This window comes from Manis javanica, chromosome 9 (assembly GCF_040802235.1).
Source record: "Manis javanica isolate MJ-LG chromosome 9, MJ_LKY, whole genome shotgun sequence".
NCBI classification, from domain to species: domain Eukaryota; kingdom Metazoa; phylum Chordata; class Mammalia; order Pholidota; family Manidae; genus Manis; species Manis javanica.
The window spans coordinates 51,129,222-51,149,991 of NC_133164.1; the positions used below are offsets into that span (position 1 = coordinate 51,129,222).

General features: G+C 36.6%; 1 protein-coding gene across 3 annotated transcripts in view; it reads right to left on the minus strand.

Annotated features, from left to right (window-relative positions):
• The window catches only part of MTRF1 (mitochondrial translation release factor 1), a 50,264-nt gene that overhangs the window by 3,306 nt on the left and 26,188 nt on the right, over nt 1–20,770 (minus strand). For all 3 annotated transcript variants that reach the window (XM_037022864.2, XM_037022867.2, XM_037022866.2), the window contains 3 exons: nt 19,151–19,268; nt 5,885–6,021; nt 3,042–3,140 (listed from right to left, as the gene is read on the minus strand). In XM_037022864.2, coding sequence (XP_036878759.1) covers nt 3,042–3,140; nt 5,885–6,021; nt 19,151–19,268 — 354 coding nt within the window. The remainder of the gene's footprint in view (nt 1–3,041; nt 3,141–5,884; nt 6,022–19,150; nt 19,269–20,770) is intronic.

Sequence of the window (20,770 nt, forward strand, 5' to 3'; positions counted from 1 at the left end):
GTACCTTTCCTGTATTATAGAGTTCTGTGCAATAGCTTGTTGGGATTAGTGAATTAGCATAGTCTCGTATTTTAGAATTGCTCAAAATCTTAGACATTGGCTAATGGAAATATTTTAATGTCAGCATCTGGAACACAGAACATTTAAAGTTTTGATGTAGGCAAGAACTAATCTTATATTTATTTGGTCTTTGTTCAATGGTCTTAAGATTGGATTTTAGGTTAAGTAGAAAATTCTCAAGTTAGACTATAGGAGAAAAGATAATGCTATATTATTTTTGCTTTCCACAAAACACGAGCATATAGCAGAAACTCAATTAAACTTTAAAATTAAACAGAAAACAAAGATACTATGATGAAATTTTAAAATTAAGATTTATTCCATTTTTGAGCATAATATGATAACTGCTTATAAAATTAATGTGCCTAGAGTTCAAATTATGCTTTGCCAAGGTGATTTTATCATTTGGAAACTATGTAGAAAGGATTAGCATTCAACTGATAATCATATCACAGAATTCAACTGATTAACCACAGCACTAGAAATCAAAGGTCAAAGATGAAGGCCCTGTAGTTCCTAATGTTCAGAAGCTCACAATCTAGTGGGAGAGCAGATATCACCATAGACTGTGAGAAATTAAAAAATATTTAAGGAGCCATTAATTTTTACAAGATGGCATCAGGAAAGAGTTTAGGAAGGAAGAAAAAAATTGAATTATAGCTTAAAAAGAGAATAGTATTTCTCCAAGTGAGGCAAACAAATAATTTCTGTCAAAGAATAAATATGAAAAAAGGCATTTAAAGCACAGGGCAAGGGAAGATATCTGGTGTAAATGGAATATAGGGCAGGGAATAGGCTGCTGCTAAGAAATCTGCACAAGGACTTTGAGAAACAGAATAAAAATACCAAACAATATATTACATGGTAGTCTGTGCCTATTATCGAGATAAATAAAAGTAAAATTATCTACACGAGCACTCATAATAAGAATCACTGGGTGCCTGCACAGTCCCCACAGACAGGAACGTACAGGGCTGCTGCCGTCACCCCGGGAATGAATGCATGTGGGATTCATGTCATAAGGATTTTTTCCATTCACTTCTCATTTTTGCTCCTTCCAATGTATCAGCTTCATTCTTCTAATTTTAGATTGCTTTCTCCCCATGGCTAGAAATATGGCTTTTAACCTCTTGAAAGCTTTACATATTTCAGTTTTAGCCACCAAGAGAGAATAGGCTCTCTTTGCCTCCAGTTTAAAATCCTAGGAAGGAACTCATTGGCTGGCCTTGCTTGGATTTCCTTCCCAAACCAGATATTGTCTTGGGTCAGGATCAGGATCATGTAAGACCACAGCAGTGCCATCAGGAAGTATGTGGATGGAGTATGGAGGGGATCAGGCCCGAGAGTATGGGAGGAGGGCTGAGCAGAAAGTCCTGCAGACACACACTTTCTTTCCTCTCTGCTGTTGCCATATCACTTTTCCTGCCTCCTCTATTACTATGTAGTTTCTAAATTATTCACTAGTCTCTTTCTGTTCTTCATATGGATTTTAATGTATTACTACATTTTTTATGTGATTTTAAAACTTTTTCCTTTCATTAATATCTGAGACATTCCCTTTCTTTCCATCTGGTTAGTTATTATGAGAGTCTAAAAAATATAATTTCCTTATTATTGCTGAGTCTGACATGCCAGTTTAGTAATAACATGTTAGTATTGAGGCCAAAGACAAATATTTTATAACTACAAGAGCCAGTGAACCTGTCTCTGTTTCAATACTGAATACAACCCTGAGCACTTACATGCCCTTCTATAAAATATTACCAGTCCAGAGAAGGCGGCTGTCTTAGGGAAAACAATCACTACTACCAGAAAAACTACTGAAAGAATATGGTGTAATTAGAACAATATGGCCAAACATGTTTGGTTATTTCTGTATGTTTCCTGAGGAAAGGGAAGTTAGCAAATGTTTTCTCCTGTTCAACAGGCTATCATGTTCCTATGCAAGACAGCCTTGCACTGCTGAGGAGACAGAGGAAGTGGCATAAAATACATGGACATTTCTACACATTTTAAACATCAGACATTTCCCTTGTAAAATTAGGACTTTAGTTTTGAGTGCAAAATGAGAGAGAATCAAGGGAAAGAAGCCCTACGCATCATATGGCGCCAAGGAAAAGACCAAAACTTTCTGCCCAAAGTCTCTTATAGGAAACGTTTCACTTCTCCCTTTAGTGGAAGCAGAAGGAAAGTTTTTCTGTACTTTATCATTAATGCGTTAATGTCAGTGGTCCAACTAGATGGGATTCAGTTAGGTTAATGTTCAAACCATCTTGACAGGGTCTTTCCTCAACAATATAGTGTCACTTCTGAATCTAATGAATACATATTGCGGTAGGCAGAATTCTAAGACGCCCCCTGGTGTACACACCTTGTAGAATCCCTTCCCTTAAGTGCAGACAGAAGCTGTGAGTATCATATCACTCTGGGGACTTGCAGTTTATCAAAAGGAGTATTATCTAGGTGGGCCTGACCTAAACAGGTGAGCCCTTGAAAAGGTCTGAGCCATTCCTGCAAAAGATTCAAAGTGGGAGAGTGCCATGGAGGGGGCCACCTAGCATGCAACTAACTGTGAGCAGTCTTTAGGAGCTGAGGGCAGAGAACTCTGCTCTGTTGTACCCAGATCTCCGACTTACAGTAACCATGAGATAATTAATAGCTATTATTTTAAGCCACTGAGTTTGCATAAGTCATTATACAGCAATAGATAACTGATACACATGTATATACGCATACTGAATATTAATGCACTGTGACTACATAACAAAGAATCTGGAATTGAAAAGACAACTGTTTCAAACTAGCATAAAGATACTTTTTACCAGCAAACTAATACATATGTTTGCAAATTTTAGGGTACTAACATAAACTGGTTTAATGAGTTTAAATTACTTGGTAGTATCTTAGATATTATAATATTATAACACTCTAGAATTTTACTATACTTTCTTTGAAAATCAAAGGCACATGAAGAATATTACCTTAATATCACGAACTTCATAAGCTATCCTGTGATCAGTGACTCTATCCTGGGTGAAATTATATGTCCGAATTCTCTCTGACTGGGCTCTTGTTCCCACCTGTGCCATAACAGAAAGCAATTCACATTTGAACTTTATAATTACCTTTATTACAAGAGGGAAGTACTTGTAGATGACTTTTCTGTAACACTTTAAATTTTTTTAAAAGTCATATATACAAAGTGACAAGGAACAAGAATGTGCAGAACATAATGTTTAAGGCTATTAGGTTTGTGAAGCTTAGTTACGGAATAAGAGTTAATGCCTCTTTGGTATTTCAAACTCCAAGTACTTAAAACCAAATTATCTTTGCACCCCAACTCTTCCTTCTGGTTTCTATAAATGACATCACCACATTCCCTTTGATTCAAGTAGGAAATTCTGACATCCTGCAACTGAACAAAAATTTCATGGGAGCTTATTACTATCTGCAGGCTTTGGTATAGGCACTGGAGGAGATACCACCTTCAACCCATCCCATTCCCTAACCGTGCATTTCCAATGGTTTCAAGAGTCTCTTGTTATATCCTGTCCTTCCCATTTCTACCTATCATTCAAGGGTTCATTACTTTCATCTACATTCCCGTAAAAACCATTTCTCTGCTTACATTTTGCTGCCATGGTTATAGTCTTCCTAAAATAGTTTTTTGATACATTTTCTTCTTTGGTTCTTTCCTGTCTACTCAGAAGATACACCTCAACTCAGCATTTGAGGTACTTCATCAGGTAGCCAACATTCCCAACGTCATTTCTGAAAATCATGTGAGCCTCTATAATGTCACTTATTATACCATATCATCATTATGTGCATATCTGTTAACTCAGCTAAAACATTCATCTCAAGGGATGCCCTTCCCTAACACTCTCCTGCCACCCCTGCCTTTCCTGGTAGCAACAACTGAAATACGTTCCCTTCCTCTGTGAAACCCCCGACATTTGGCATCTTCCTCACAGCACACGAGAGTCTGCCTTACGCTATGGTTTTTTGTATTCTTGTTCGTTGGCTCATCTCTCCTACCTCCCCAGCACAAGACAAAAGTACTATCTTCTCTCACTCACTTTCACTTTTTAAGATTAAAAAAGGACATTTCTATAACTTATTTTCTTAACCTTGAAGGCAAGTGATATGAAGCTACGTTTCTAAAAATAGCTGACCATCAGGAGAACTTTTAATTATTAAAGATACCAAAAAGCCTAACCTCAGACATACTAAGGGACTATGTATGTTTGGAACATTCCCCAGGCCATCCATTCTGCAATGAGCCAAGTTTGGAAACTACTGTCTCAAAGCACCATTTTAATCCCACAGCCCCACCCAGATCAGTAACATCAGAACCTCTGGGGGTGTGGCTTATACATCTACAAAGCTCTTCAGGTGATAAATGAAACCTGGCATAATGCCTTCCCTATAAAAGCTGCTGTATACACTAACTGAAAAAAAAACCTTTAAAGCATTAGACATATCTACTAAAAAATTTCACACAGATGGAGAAGGTAATCTGGGGGTACAGAGGTCTTTTCTGGTACCTCAGAGCAGATTACTAAAGACATACATACAATTTGACTCAGGTCAATCTTGAATACTTAGTATAAAAATTACTGTGTGAAGCATGTCGGATGTGTATAATTATTGAATCACTATGTTGTACATCTGAATCCAACATAATACTGTATATTAACTTTATTCCAAGAAAAAAAGAAAAAAAAAGACAATTAAGTAAAGAGAATCAGTTAAAAAAACTCACTGTGTGGAACATCTAGCACCAAAAATCAAATGGCAAATAAATCCCAGTGTCTTTTATTTATTCAAATATGGCAGGAAGATTCATAGTATTTATGTTATCACTTAGATGCTAAGAAATAATGGTTTAAAAATGAGCATTCCCACCTGCATGTGTATACTGATTGCAGCACAATCTAAGATTATCATGAAGAGAGGATTAATATGTTATTTATCCTGTCACTTTTACTACCTGTAATTTAGAATGTGGGTAAGAAAAGCTAGAATGGCAAAAGTATGAAAAGACTAGGATATCTAGGCAAAATGACTAATGTTTAGGTTTATACAGTTCATTATCCTAAAAGTCCAAAAAATCTTCCAAATTTACTGCAGCATACCTATCTGCACAGAACACAAAAGACCAGTTATTACTTTCTTTTCTACCCTCACTTAAAGACAAACTTTACTTGTTTTAGGGTTTAAAATCCTATAATACTTTGTTTACTTAAAACAATGACATTTTTCCATTTGGCTTAGAACTCTTCTATTTGTATATTTGAATAAATAATACTATACATGTATATGGTACAAAATTTAAAAAGTACAAAAGAGTATATGGTAAAAAATAAATCTCTTCTACCCATTCTCCCAGACTCTATCAGTAGTAATCCTGTTACCAATTTTTTGCAGTGCCATTTATTTCTAGTCTCACATAGAGTTAATGTTAGTTAATAAAAGGATCATTTTTAAATAAAAATCTGAAAATCTTAGGTTTCAGAAAATGATTTTGTCTTTTAACCAATTTCCTCTCAAGGCAGTTATGATATAAATACTGGAGGGAAGCAACTAGGAAATCATTTTGGATTTATACATATCTCACCTATCCATTGCAAACTGGCATGTCCAAGTTTAGCCATCATCTGTCAGTCCACATGTCAGTCCACATTATTCCTTATTTACAAATGGGCATATTTCCTATGCTCTAAAATATTTCCATTCAATGAAGAACAAAAACTACATTTTCTAAATAAAATGATGAATTTTATGCAGAGGCATTAACTTATTACACTAAATTCAGTCTTACCTGCAGTTTTCTAGCACTTTGTTGTTGACACTCGTCTTTCTCAGTAATCTGCTGGTACAGTCTAGCTCTCAACACACGCAAAGCTATTTCTTTATTTTTTATCTGTGACCGTTCTTGTTGGCATTCTACTACAAGTCCTGAAAAATAACAGGGGTCAGAGGTAAACTGTAGCTTCAAAAAGCCAAATTAAGATAGAATTAAGGTGTTAATTATATCTCAATAAAATTCGAGGGAAAAAAAAGATACGACTAAGGAACATTGTAAAAGGGAAAAGGTTAGTCAGGAAAAGATCACAAGGAATTAAAAACATTTCAGATTTAGCATACTTCAGAAACTCTGCCTGTATTATAAAGGTCACAGTGGTAGATTGCTATTCAGATTTCGGAATCTAAGTGAGACAGTTCAGAGGAGGAGACTGAAAGCAGGAGCCCCTCAGGTGGTCACATGCACTTTTGTTCTCAGACTCTGCCTCTCCCTCGGAGCTCATCTGGATGCTTCTGCAGCTCAGCAAAAAGCAACCTGCTGTCACCCTGTGTGCTGCTCCCTTCCCTCTCTCTCTCAAGGAGAACTCAGCTTTTCCCCTTCGAGTCACAAATACAGAGCTGGTGTTTTAGAAATGAATTTCTATATACAAACCAGTGAAACAAAACTACTCAAACTCTTGAAAAAGAAGAGTTTATAGTGAATAGTTCTGAATTATTTTGGTTCTAAATCTGGTAAATCAACACATCTGACTACACATTTTCATTAGCCAACTTCTGGATTTGGCCCATTGTGCAGCCTAGCTAGCCTAACTCAAACCTAGCCTGGAAATGGTGAGCCCTCGAGACTTCAAGCTAGTCTATTCTTAACTCTGCAGCTACCATTCCGAAAGTCTGGGGGGATTAAAGATGGCGGCATGAGAGGTGAGACAGAGGCTTCCTTCTAAAACCGCATATAATATGAAAACATACTTAATACAACTAATCCTGAAAGATCAACAAGAGGACTGTGCCAGACTGCATAAACCTGGAGAAAAGAGCAGACCTCATGGAAAAGGCTAACATAACCAAAGCTGTAGCCTGGTGGGACCCAAGCCCTTCCCCCACCCCAGCTCACCTGTGAGAGGAAGAGAAACTGGGCAGGGAGAGAGTGGAGGCCTGGGACTGCTGAATACCTAGCTCCAGAGATCTGCTCTGGGAGCACAAACCTACATTTCATGGTGCTTTCATGATGCTCTCATGATTATGGGGTTGGAAAGCTAAGACAGGCAGACTTCCTGGAGAGACTGAGATTCCAGTCACTTGTGGAAAGCAAGGATCCATATCTGGCTGCACTGGGACAAAATCTTATACCTGTGTGATTGGCCCACTGGCTCAGGCAGTGGAGACAGGCATAGCAGCCAAGAAGTGGGAAACAGCTCTTTCTTCCCCCCAGGCACCAGTACCGCTCCCCTGCGACCCCCAACATTGCTTCAGGGGCTGAGCAGCTCCAGAATAGAGCTTCTGGACACTAGAGGGCGCCATATACAAACATGAAACGCCAAAGGAACTTGGTCCAGATTAAAATTAATATAACTCCTGAGAAAGATGACATTGACCTCATGAATCTTCCTGAAAGGGAGTTCAAAATAAAAATCATTAACAGCTCATGGAGGTAAGAAAAGATATTCAAGAACTCGGGAATGAATTCTGGTTGGAGATCCAATCATTGAAGAGCAAAATGGAGGGTATTAAAAGCAGATTAGATATGGTAGAGGAGATGATAAATGAAACAGAAACTAGAGAAAAGGAATACAAAGAAGCTGAGGCACAGGGAGAAAAAAGGATCTCTAAGAATGAAAGAATACTGAGAGAACTGTGTGACCAATCCAAGCGGAACAATATTCGCATTATAGGGATACCAGAAGAAGAAGACAGAGAAAAAAGGATGGAAAATGTCTTTGAGGAGGTAATTGCTGAAAACTTCCCCAATCTCGGGAAGGAGATAGTCTCTCAGGCCATGAAGATGCACAGATCTCCCAACACAAGGGACCCAAGGAATACAACACCAAGAAATACAGTAATTAAAATGGCTAAGATAAAGGATAATGACAGACTATAAAAAGCAGGCAGAGAGAAAAATAAGATCACATACAAAGGAAAGCCTATCAGGCTAACATCAGACTTCTCAGCAGAAACTTTACAGGCCAGAAGGTAGTGGCATGAAGTATTTAATGCAATGAAGCAGAAGGGCCTGGAACCAAGATTACTTTATCCGGCAAGATTATCATTTATATTTGAAGGAGGCATTAAACAATTTTCAGATAAGCAAAAGCTGAGGGAATCTGCCTCCCAAAAACCATCTCTACAGTCAATTTGGGAGGGACTGCTATAGATGGAAGTGTTCCTAAGGTTTAATAGCTGTCACCAGAGGTAATAAAACCACAGTAAAGAAAGCAGAACAGCTAATTACTATGCAAATGCAAAGTTAAATGAACTATCCCCAAAGTCAATCAAGGGATACACAAAGCATACAGAATATGATACCTAACATATAAAGAATGGAAGAGAAAGAAAAAGGAGGAGAAAAAGAAAAGAATCTTTAGATTGTGTTTGTAATAGCATATTAAGCGAGTTAAGTCAGACTCTTAGATAGTAAGGAAATTAACTGTGAACCTTTGGTAACCATGAATCTAAAGTCTGCAATGGCAATAAGTACATACCTATCGATAATCACCCTAAATGTAAATGGACTGAATGCACCAATCAGAAGACACAGAGTCACTGAAAGATAAAAAAAACAAGATCCATCTACATGCTGTCTACAAGATATTCACTTTAAACCCAAAGACATACACAAACTAAAAGTGAAGGGATGGAAAAAGATACTTCATGCAACTAATAGAGAGAAAAAAGCAGGAGTTGTAGTATCATATAAAACAGATATCAAAACAAAGAAAGCCACAAGAGACAAAGAAGGACATTACATAATGATAAAGCGGTCAATCCAACAAGAAGATATAACCATTGTAAATATCCATGCTCCCAACAAAGGTGCACCTACATATGTGAAACAAATACTAACAGAATTAAAAGGGGAAATAGAATGCAATACATTCATTCTAGGAGACTTCAACACTCCACTCACTCTGAAGGACAGATCAACTAGACAGAATATAAGTAAGGACACAGAGGCACTGAACAACACATTAGAACAGATAGAGCTAACAGACATCTACAAAACTCTAAACCCAAAAGCAGCAGAATACATATTTTTCTCAAGTTCACATGGAACATTTTCAAGAATAGATCATATAAAAGGCCACTAAAGGAGCCTCAATAAATTCAAAAAGACTGAAATTGTACCAACCAGTTTCTCAGACCACAAAGGTATGAAACTAGAAATAAATTACACAAAGAAAATGAAAAAGCCCACAAACATATGTAGGCTTCACAACATGCTCCTGAATAACCAATGGATCAATAACAAAATAAAAACAGAGATCAAGCAATATATGGAGACAAATGACAACAAAAATTCAACACCGCAAAATCTGTGGGACACAGCCAAGGCCTTCCTAAGAGGAAAGTATATTGCAATACAGGCCTACCTCAGGAAAAAAGAACAATCCCATATAAGCAGTGTAAACTCACAGTTAATGAAACTAGAAAAAGAAGAACAAATAAGGCCCAAAGTCAGTAGAAGGAGGGTCATAATAAAGATTAGAGCATAAATAAATAAAATTGTGAAGAATAAAACAATAGAAAGAATCAATGAAAGCAAGAACTGGTTCTTCAAGAAAATAAACAAAATAGATAAACCCTTAGCCAGACTTATCAAGAAAACAAGAGAGTCTACACACATAAACAGAAAAAAATCACTACAGGCACGACAGAAATACAAAGAATTATTGGACAATACCATGAAAAATTATATGCTAACAAACTCAATAACCTAGAAGAAATGGACAACTTTCTAGAAAAATACAACCTTCCAAGGCTGACCCAGGAAGAAACAGAAAATCTGAATAGACGAATTACCAGCAATGAAATCAAACTGGTAATCAAAAAACTACCTAACAACAAAACTCCTGGACCAGATGGCTTCACCGCTGAATTTTATCAAACATTTAGTGAAGACCTAATACTCATTCTCCTTAAAGTTTTCCAAAAAATAGAAGAGGAGGGAACACTTCCAAACTCATTCTATGAGGCCAGCATCACTCTAATACCAAAACCAGGCAAAGACACCACAAAAAAAGAAAATTAGACCAATATCCCTGATGAACACAGATGCAGAAATACTCAACAAAATATTAGCAAACTGAATTAAAAAATACATCAAAAAGATCATCCATCATGATCAAGTAGGATTTATTCCAGGGATGCAAGGATGGTACAATCCCTGAAAAATCCATCAACATCATCCACCACATCAACAAAAAGAAGGACAAAAAACACATGATCATCTCCATAGATGCTGAAAAAGCATTTGACAAAATTCAACATCCATTCATGATAAAAACTCCGAACAAAATGGGTATAGAGGGCAAGTATCTCAACATAATAAAGGCCATATATGACAAATCCACAGCCAACATCATACTTAACAGCGAGAAGCTCAAACTTTTCCTTTAAGATCGGGAACAAGACAAGGATGCCCACTTTACCCACTTCTATTCAACATAGTACTGGAGGTCCTAGCCACAGCAATCAGACAGCACAAAGAAATAAAAGGCATCCAGATTGGCAAGGAAGAAGTTAAACTGTCCCTGTTTGCAGATGACATGATATTGCACATAAAAAACCCTAAAGAATCCACTCCAAAACTACTAGATCTAATATCTGAATTCAGCAAAGTTGTGGGATACAAAATTAATAGACAGAAATCTGTGGCATTCCTACACACTAACAATGAACTAGCAGACAGAGAAATCAGGAAAACAATTCCATTCATAACTGCATCAAAAAGAATAAAATACCTAGGAATAAACCTAACCAAGGAAGTGAAAGACCTATACTTTGAAAACTACAAGACACTCATGAGAGGAATTAAAGAAGATACAAATAAATGGAAACACATCCCATGCTCATGGATAGGAAGGATTAATATTGTCAAAATGGCCATCCTGCCTAAAGCAACCTATAGATTCAATGCGATTCCTATCAAAATACCAACAGCATAGTTCAATGAACTAGAGAAAATCGTTAATACTTAACAGTGAGAAGCTCAAAGCTTTTTCCTTTACAATTGGGAACAAGACAAGGATGCCCACTTTCCCCACTTCTATTCAATATATTTATCCTAAAATTCACATGGAACCACAAAAGACCTCGAATAGCCAAAGCAATTCTGAGAAGGAGGAATAAAGCTGGGGTTATTATGTTCCCCAACTTCAAGCTCTACTACAAAGCCACAGTAATCAAGACAATTTGGTATTGGCACAAGTACATTCCCATAGACCAATGGAACAGACTAGAGAACCCCGATATAAACCCAACCATATATGGTCAATTAATATATGATAAAGGAGCCATGGATATACGGTGGGGAAATGACAGCCTCTTCAACAGCTGGTGTTGGCAAAACTGGACAGCTACATGCAAGAGAATGAAATGGGATTACTGTTTAACCCCATACACAAAAGTAAACTCAAAATGGATTAAAGACTTGAATGTAAATCATGAAACCATAAAACTCTTAGAAGACAACATAGGCAAACATCTCCTGAATATAAGCATGAGCAACTTCTTCCTGAACACATCTCCTCGAGCAAGGGAAACAAAAGCAAAAATGAACTCACAGGACTACATCAAACTAAAAAGTTTCTGTACAGCAAAGGACACCATCAACAGAACAAAAAGGTATCCTACAGTATGGGAGAATATATTTGTAAATGACATATCCGACAAAGGGTTAACATCCAAAATACATGAAGAACTCACATGCCTCAACCCCCAAAAAGCAAATAACCCTATTAAAAAATGGGCAGAGGATATGAACAGATACTTCTACAAAGAAGAATTTCAGATGGCCCACAGACACATGAAAAGATGCTCCACATCGCTAATTATCAGGGAAATGCAAATTAAAACCACAATGAGATATCACCTCACACCAGTTAGGATGGCCAGCATCAAAAAGACTAAGAACAACAAATTCTGGGGAAGATGTGGAGAAAGAGGAACCCTCCTACTTGCTGGTGGGAATGTAAGCTAGTTCAACCATTGTGGAAAGCAATATGGAGGTTCCTCAAAAAACTAAAAATAGAAATACCATTTGACCGGGGAATCCCACTCCTTGGAATTTACCCAAAGAATAGCCTATGTTTATTGCAGCACTATTTACAAGAGCCAAGATATGGAAGCAACCTAAGTGTCCATCAGTAGATGAATGGATAAAGAAGACATGGTACATATACACAATGGAATACTATTCGGCCATAGAAAGAAACAAATCCTACCATTTGCAACAACATGGATGGAGCTGGAGGACATTATGTTCAGTGAAATAAGCCAGGAGGAGAAAGACAAATGCCAAATGATTTCCCTCATTTGTGGAGTATAACAATGAAGCAAAACTGAAGGAACAAAAGAGCAGCAGACTCACAGACTCCAAGAATGAACTAGTGGTTACCAAAGAGGAGAGGTGTGGGAGGGCAGGTAGGGAGGGAGGGAGAAGGGGACTGAGGGGTATTATGTTTAGTACACATGGTGTGGGGGATCACGGGGAGAACAGTGTAGCACAGAGAAGGCACATAATGGATCTGTGGCATATTGCTGGACTGATGTACAGTGACTGCATTGGGGTGTCAGTGGGGACTTGAGAATATGAAGAAACCACATTGTTTCTTCATGTGAAACCTTCATAAGAGTGTATATCAATCATACCTTAAAAAAAATTTTTTTTAAAAAGAAGGTGTGTATCCAATACTGCTTCTGGGTACATTAGAGGTAGAAAGTTCTTTTCTTTCTGAACCACCAAAATTAAAAAACCCAAACCCTATTAGCTTAGGCCAGTTGCACTGATATGGCAGTAACTATTTTGGTGGAGATTTAAATTTTTTTCTATAAAATTCTACTCTCCAAACTATGTTCACCCTGTCTAAATGAGCTACAATAATCTATACCTAGTTTTTAGTAGAGCACCTAGTTTTCACCTCTATTAATTTTACTTTACCACAGCCATGTGTTTGGGCTGGGGCACCAACTTGCTTCCATCTTCCAGGCACTTGCCTGGAACTGTCTTGAATCTGGTATCTTTTTGTACCACCCAAAAATATATGATAATTGTGTTTAAGATGGCCAGACATTCATAAGCTTCCCTTCAAAGTCCTCTTCTTGTTGGCTGACCCACACTGATTATTGGTAAAAAACCTGCACTCTTCCTATTGAGTGGTTGAGGCTAGACCTTTTAGCTTAAAATTTACTTACCACTCAGTAATTCCAAGGAAATCACTTGACCGTATATTTTAATATACTTTCTATAGAGGAGTATTTAACCCTAAGTATTCTCTTAGGAATAGAGAATTTGTTGGGGGAAGGCATACTGAGTAATAATAGAAGAGCTATTGAAATAAGGTACTGGTGTTAAAAAACTGCAAAAGGACTTTGGAAAAAGTAAGTTTTCTGGGTGTTGTTTCAGTACTTTACAGGAGATTCCAAAATTCTAAGTAGCAATAGTACCAAGTGTATATTTAATATGTATTTGCTGAATAACTACATATATTACTTAAAAGATTTTCAATTATAAGTGAGAAAAAAACCCAAAATTTTTATTTAAGAAGCCCATTAAAAATAGCTTAACATCTCTGAAACTGGAATGTATCTTATATAATCATTGGCATGTCCTAACTTAATTGGTGGTATAGTTTAGATTTCTGTTTAGTAATATAACAGTGACATGTCTTTCAATTGATGGGTTCTTAGATTAGATGACATAAATCATATAGGTTAAATAACAATGACTTAACTTTAAAAGCTCAAACTTATAGAAGAGATTAAATCTGATTTCGAAGAATAGGTGGTATCCAGAATCTGTGATGATGAAGGAAGACAGGGTAAGAATTACAGAAGCCCACTTTCCCTCACCAACTGGCAGCAAACTAAAAAACTTGCCTTTTTCCAAGCACAAATATTAATTTACTTTCATCTTCATTTTGATAAATTTTACCAAAAAAAAGTAACTTTTCCTTGAACAATACATTTAACCATACCCTAATTGAACCAATCTTCTAATGGTAGAAAAATGCAGTTATTCAGAAGCAGTAGGTTAGAAAAACTGTGATTCATCAGAGCCCAGGTACCAGGAGAAATGGGAAAATGACCTATAGTTCTCACTTTCTATTCTAGCAGGGACACAGTTCATACTCTAAGGGTCTTGGGATTGAAGAAATGAAGAAACATTGGGTATTTCTTGCAGTAGATGCTGAAAACATGGCAAACCTCAAAGTATGAAGTAAACTCAAGAAATCACTTGCTCATAATTGCATGGATTAATAAGAGTTAGTAGGCCTTGACGTGCCTTGCCTAAGGGAAGGTTTGACAGTAAACCTTAAGGCTTCTTAAACTTCTAAATCAAAGAACCAGATCTAAGTGGCTAAAAATTAACTTGGCCCAAGCTAAGTCTGGCAGCAGAAAAATCAATCACCTTTTGTGCAGTCAGTAATTTATGACTGCATAGCATGGTTTTAAAAATCCTGTAACATGTTTTAAAGTATTTTGGTTATTTTTGTCGGAATTTTTATCACCACTTACCTTACTTTTTCTCATTCTAAGTTTTATCCTCTTAAGCTTTTCAATTTCTTTTCTGGACTGCTTACAACAATATCCCACAATACAGGGTTGAAGTGAAACACGTTAAGTATCTAAGAATTTGTGGATTTCTTAGGTAAATTATGGTAAGCTATAAAACTATAATCTCATATTTGATTTAAAAAAAGGATGTATTTCTATGTGCATAGAAAAGAGTTCAAAAGGATATACACCAAAGATATAAACCAACAATGGTTAGTAGGTACGGTTATGGATGTTTTCTGTTCCCTTGCTCATGTATATATTCTAAGTTTTTACAGTTTTCTGTGGAACAAAGATCAATAAAGAAAACTTGAAAGAAACATAAAATTATTCTGTTGTTGGATATTTAGGTTAACTTCTGCGATTACTAACAGTATAAGTAATAACTGGCTAAAAATGAATTTAAGATTTAGAAGTGACATATGATTTCAAGATGGACTATTCTTTCTTTTAAAAATCACACTAATACAAGAACAGGAAACAGAAACACAAGAGTCCTTCTGAAATAAATGAAGTGTGTTAGTCCCCCCAAACACAATTCTAAAAGAAAGTGGATAGAAGAATGATAAATGACTTAGCAGAAGGGAGTTAGGTCTCATCTGTAGAGACAGACGCTGATCAGAAACCAGCCAATTTGCCCTGCTAAGTACCTGACAGGCTTAGGAAATGAGCCACCAGGTATTTCAGAAGAGAAGGTTAAGGATCTAGGGACTAAAAACAGAAAGTCTTGAAGTAGATCTTCAAGTTGTTTCCCTCAATCTATAGGAGGCAGGAGGTATACAGTCCTTAGAGAATTAAATAGGGAAGTTTTAGATTTGAGGTTAGGTACAAAGAAGGACAAGTATGAGGCATGGGACTGAAAATAAGAGGAAGTAAGTAAAAGTTTGCTTATTGAAGAGTGAGACATTGACCTTACGCTTTAGATGTATTCTGGAGGATCTTCCTCAGGAGAAAACTACCCAAAATAAAGGATCTATAAACACTGACTTTCAGGGGTCCCTAATAAAAAAGCTGATTAATTGCCTAAATGCCCTACAGTGAAACTTACTGGTGGGTAAGTGGCACCCATATACTCAGAGCTTTTGAACCTTACTCTTGAACGTGTATAGACAGCCAAGGATCCCTAGACATTTCCCACATGAAAGTAAGACTGAGACAAACAAAAAAAAATTAACTCAGAGGAAACAGAGACATTGTAGGAAGTAGAGGGAAACTAAAATTAATATACTTGAGCAATAAAAGAAAAAATGCATCAACAAGATAACAAAAGGATGCTATGAAACAGGGACAATTTCAACAATAAGAGCTTTTGAAAATTAAGAAAAAGAATAAATTTTTAAAATTCAGTGGATGTGTTAGAAGAATGAAAACACAAAGTCATATATAATGTAAGAGGAAAAAAAAGAAAATTCAGCAATAAATCTAGTGGTCTAACAACTAATAGAAATCCCAGGAAGAACAAAAAATGGTTAGTAAGGATATTATTGAAAAAAATTTTTCAGAACTGAAGAGCATGAGTCTCCAAACTGAAAGCAACAAAGACAATGAATGACAAAAGCCTTAAGTGTCCCACGTGGAAATGGTTTCCAAGCAAGTGTTCATGATCCGTGAAGTGTGAGGTTAGAATAAAGCTATTTTCAGATATATAATATCTTAAACATTTATGCCAACCCATCCTTTCTGAGAAGCCACTTAGAGATGAGTGTCACTGAAATGACAGAGTAAAACAAAGGGAAATGAATGGGATCCAAGAAGCAGGAGGCTCCAACATGGAGTACGAGATTACGGGAATTCCCCAACTTAGTGACCTGGACATCTCTGTGGTGGCAGCCCTAGAGAGTAACTCATTCAGACTGGAGCATGATAATGGAGAGAGCTCTGCCAGAGGTGTCATGGCAAAGCATTAACCCTGCAGAAAACTGGGTTGATTTCATTTTACAGAGCTTTGGAAGATGTACGGAGACTTAAAAGTCAAAGAAAACTAAGCAAATGAAAAAACCATGAAGTAATTATTGACTTTAGGAAAAGAAATCATAGTACAGGTTTTCTGTTATTTGAAAGTGAGACTTTGTATGAAACGTTTTCTAAGCCGAAATAGCATAAAGCAAAGATGGAATTATCATTAATTAGTATGGAAAAAAATTTTGAGCATTCCCAGACCCAAAAAACAACCTCTCTTAGGCTTTTCTGATACTTTAGGATATATTATGCTAACAGACACATAAAATAAATCAAGATAAAGCACAGATGCTAAAAGACACAGTTCAAAGATAAGGTGGCTTGATGCTGAGAGTGGTTCTTGGGGAGGGAGCTTGGTGGGGCCACTCTCAGTTTGGGGTACACCCTGCCTCTTTAAGGGCTTACTGAAAAACAAATGCTGAACACTACTGATTTTGGACTTTTTTTGTAAAAATGAAAATCCTGTTGGGATTTCTTCTGGTTAGTGAAAACAGGTACTAATCATGTAAGTCTGAAAAGCGAACTGGCGTAATGCTAATTTTTGAAAAGCGGGGATACCTTTATACTACTTGGCTCAGCAGTGAACACTGTTTACCTGCTTCTTAAATAAAAACAGTGAAGATTAATTTTGCCAAAATATAAATATATTAGGAATAGGAAAAGAGGATATTGAAAGAGAGCCAAATTCTCATCTATGTTAAGAAGTCAGTATGTAATCTAATAACTAATTGATCAGTGGAACACATTATTATTTAGAAACATTGAAGTAATTACTAGAAAAAAAGTTAAAAGAGTTTAAAGTAATGTATGTGCGCAATTTAATTGGTAGCTTAAAACCTATACATGCATATGTTACTCTACAAGAAGATATATCAAAGAAATAATCAATCTTTCCATGTTTTCTTCCGTCTGCTACTTGTTTAGCTTTTCTTCTTCCTTCCTAATTACAACCCTTTAGTAGAATTCATGCCTCATATCGAAAATTACCGAGTATCATAATTCTTTCAAGTGGTAAAGATACCTCAAGACAAATGCTGGGCATAGAAGCCACAGGACATAAAACTGCAAAGAAGTAAAAAGCTAACCTTTTCAAAGAATATTGCTTCTCTCTCACTTACCAACTTTATATTTCCCTGTATGGCCCCAGAAGATGACTGGTTAGCCAGAGACAGGTAAGATTCCTCAAGGGAGGAACAACCTAAGATAGGCACAGTCGCAGGGGGGCCATCAGGTGAGAAATTGGGGACCAACAGAGAGGAGGCTTAGAACCTCACCCCCACTGTTTTGAGAGAAATCTTCTGCATCCGTGGATATCTTGTTGCCCTTGTCTAACTTGGATTAATACTTAGTCTATAGGCAGAGACCTGATCATGTACATTTGCCCTCTTAGAGCACTAAATTATGTTTTCTACCTTTATCTTGCATCTACCTACCACTTCAGCATTTTATTTAAAAATAATAATAATAATAATAATAATAAGGGAGAAATGTGGGATTCATATATAAATCATGTATAAAAATCAAACGGATAATCATATCTGACTTGATTGTTTATAGTTCATGATGTGTGATCAAAACTGAAAGTTTCTGTGATGACTGCCCTTGCACTATTCACCATGTAAGAACTTATTCACTATGTAAGACCTTGTTCACCACGTAAGAACTTGTTTGTTATGCTTCAGAAGATTGGAGACTGTTGAGATATAGGCTTGGGGTTGATTAATGACTGTGCATTGAGTCCTCTATACAGAATTTTATTGTTGTTAACAACCATTTGATCAATAAATATGAGAGATGCCCTCGCAAAAATAAAATAAAATAAATAAATAAATAAAATAAAAATAAATAAATAAAATGAACAACAAAAAAATAAAATAAAATAAAAGAGTTTAAAGTGGTTGCCTGTCAATAATGGGAATTTATGGTCAAGAAAGGAGGCAGGGGTAGAAAGAAGAGCTCCAGGGAGCTGTTGTTTTTTGTTAGAGGACTTTACCATTGAATTTTTTAAATCACATCTGTTTAACGTAAAAATTAATTTTAAAAAGAAAAGAAAATTTTAAAGTTTGAAAAAAGTTTAAAAATCCGAAAAGTGATAGAAATGTTGAAAACCACATTAAGGACTGTAAACTACCTCATAGTATACCAAAATTACCAATATTCAAAATAATAGCCTGAATACAGCAGAGCCTAATGGTGATCTTTTCTCTCCCTGTAGGCTGACTGCAAACTCCATTGTAGTGGCATGTCTAATACTACTTTCCGGTTTGTTTTTAGACTGGGGCACCTCTGGTTGCTCACTACTGTCCAGCCTACCTGGGCAGCTTCTCTGAACAGGTTCACTTACTGTCTGCGTCCTTTGAGAGAGGTACCTCTTCCAAACAGAGGAAAATGTGAACACATTGGGGACCTATGACCTATGACCCCAGTGGCAACATTAAAGGGTATGTGCAAGAAACCAGACACTAACATTGGACTATCTCCTTTAAATGCTGAATAGTTTTGTAAGACGTGAAAAAGGGGGTAAAGTACAAAAGCAAAGGGACTTGCTTACCTGTGGGGACATGAACAAGTCTGACAGCACTATCGGTTGTATTAACGTGCTGACCCCCTGCTCCTTTGGCTCGAAATGTATCTATTCGCAGATCCTTGGGGTCCACTTTCACATCTACCTAGAATGAAAGGTATAACCCATATGTAAATTCCACACTCAATGAATATTTTAATACTTAATTTATTCCAAGATTTTTCAAATATACTGTAGTGTTTTATGTTGTAAGACAGAACTACTAGACTAACAGGTAAAATATCAGAGAAAGAACCATAAACTCTATTTCAATGGAAGCTATTTTTTAACACTGATTTATGAGGTTATGAGGTCACTGATTCATGCAGTCTTTCAAGTTTCATCATTCATCATCCCACAAAGCCAGATTAGGTAGAAAATAAACAAAATATATATATGTATGTTCATACATGTATGTATATATATATGAAGTTGATCCTCATTACTTCCTGATTCTGTATTTGCAAATTTACCAACTCGCTAAAATTTATTTGTTCTCTCAAATCAATTACTGCAGCACTTTCAGTCATGTAGACATGCACAGAGCACCAAAAAGTTCAAGTTGCTCTCCACATGCATGTGCCTAGCTGAGGTCCAACAAGGTGACACTGTTTTCTTGTTTCAGTGTGACCAGAGGATGAAGACAGGAGGGGGCAGTATAGTGTGAGAAGCTCCAGCTTTGGGGCCGGCTGGACTGGGTTTGAATCCTAACTCTGGCACGTGTCAATGAGGCAGCCTCGGGCAAGTCACTAACACTTCTGAACCTCATTTCCTCTTTTGTAATATAAAGGGTTGTTTTTAGGAATTAAGATTATAATCTATGTTAGATTATATTTCCCCTAGGAAAAATGGTTCAGTATTCGCTAACTAAGTGTTCTCAGTGACTTTTCAGAACTTAACTACTGTGAATAGTGAGAACTGACTGTGTGTGTGTACGTGCTCACTTGTGGACTGAAAGGGAACACCCAAAAAGATATATGCATGTTCTAAGTACCAGAACCTTATTTGGAAAAAGGGTTGTTGTAGATGTAATTGATTTAATAAGACGAGATCATCCTGGGCTATTCAGACAGGCCCTAAATCCAATGACTGTCCTTATAAGAGACACTTAGCGGAGAGTAGAGGAGAAGAACGTGAATTCAGAGGCAGAGATTGGAGCTGTACAGCTTCAAACCAAGGAATACCTAGAGATGCTCTTCTGGAAGAGGCAAAGGAAGATTCTCCCCTGGAAACTTTGGAGGGAGCATGGCCCTGCCAATACCTTGACTTTAGATCGCTGGTCTCTAGAACCTGAGAGAATACATTTTTATTGTTTTATGCCACCAAGTTTTTGGTAAATTTGTTATGGCAGCTGTTTTTTGAGGGGAGATTTAACATTTTGTTCTGCATATATCATTTACCTGCTTGAATGAAGAACTGCAAGTATGATTTTCCTCTCTGAAAAGTAACTGGGTCAAGGTTAGAATCTAATATACAACTTGGTTGTTCCATTGTTTCCTCTAAAATGAGTATTATGCTGTAAAGAAAAAAGATTATATGGCTTTTTTTACAGTAGGCCAGTGTTGGTTGCTTTTAAATTTCAGTAAACACTAAAGGGATGAAGAGTAA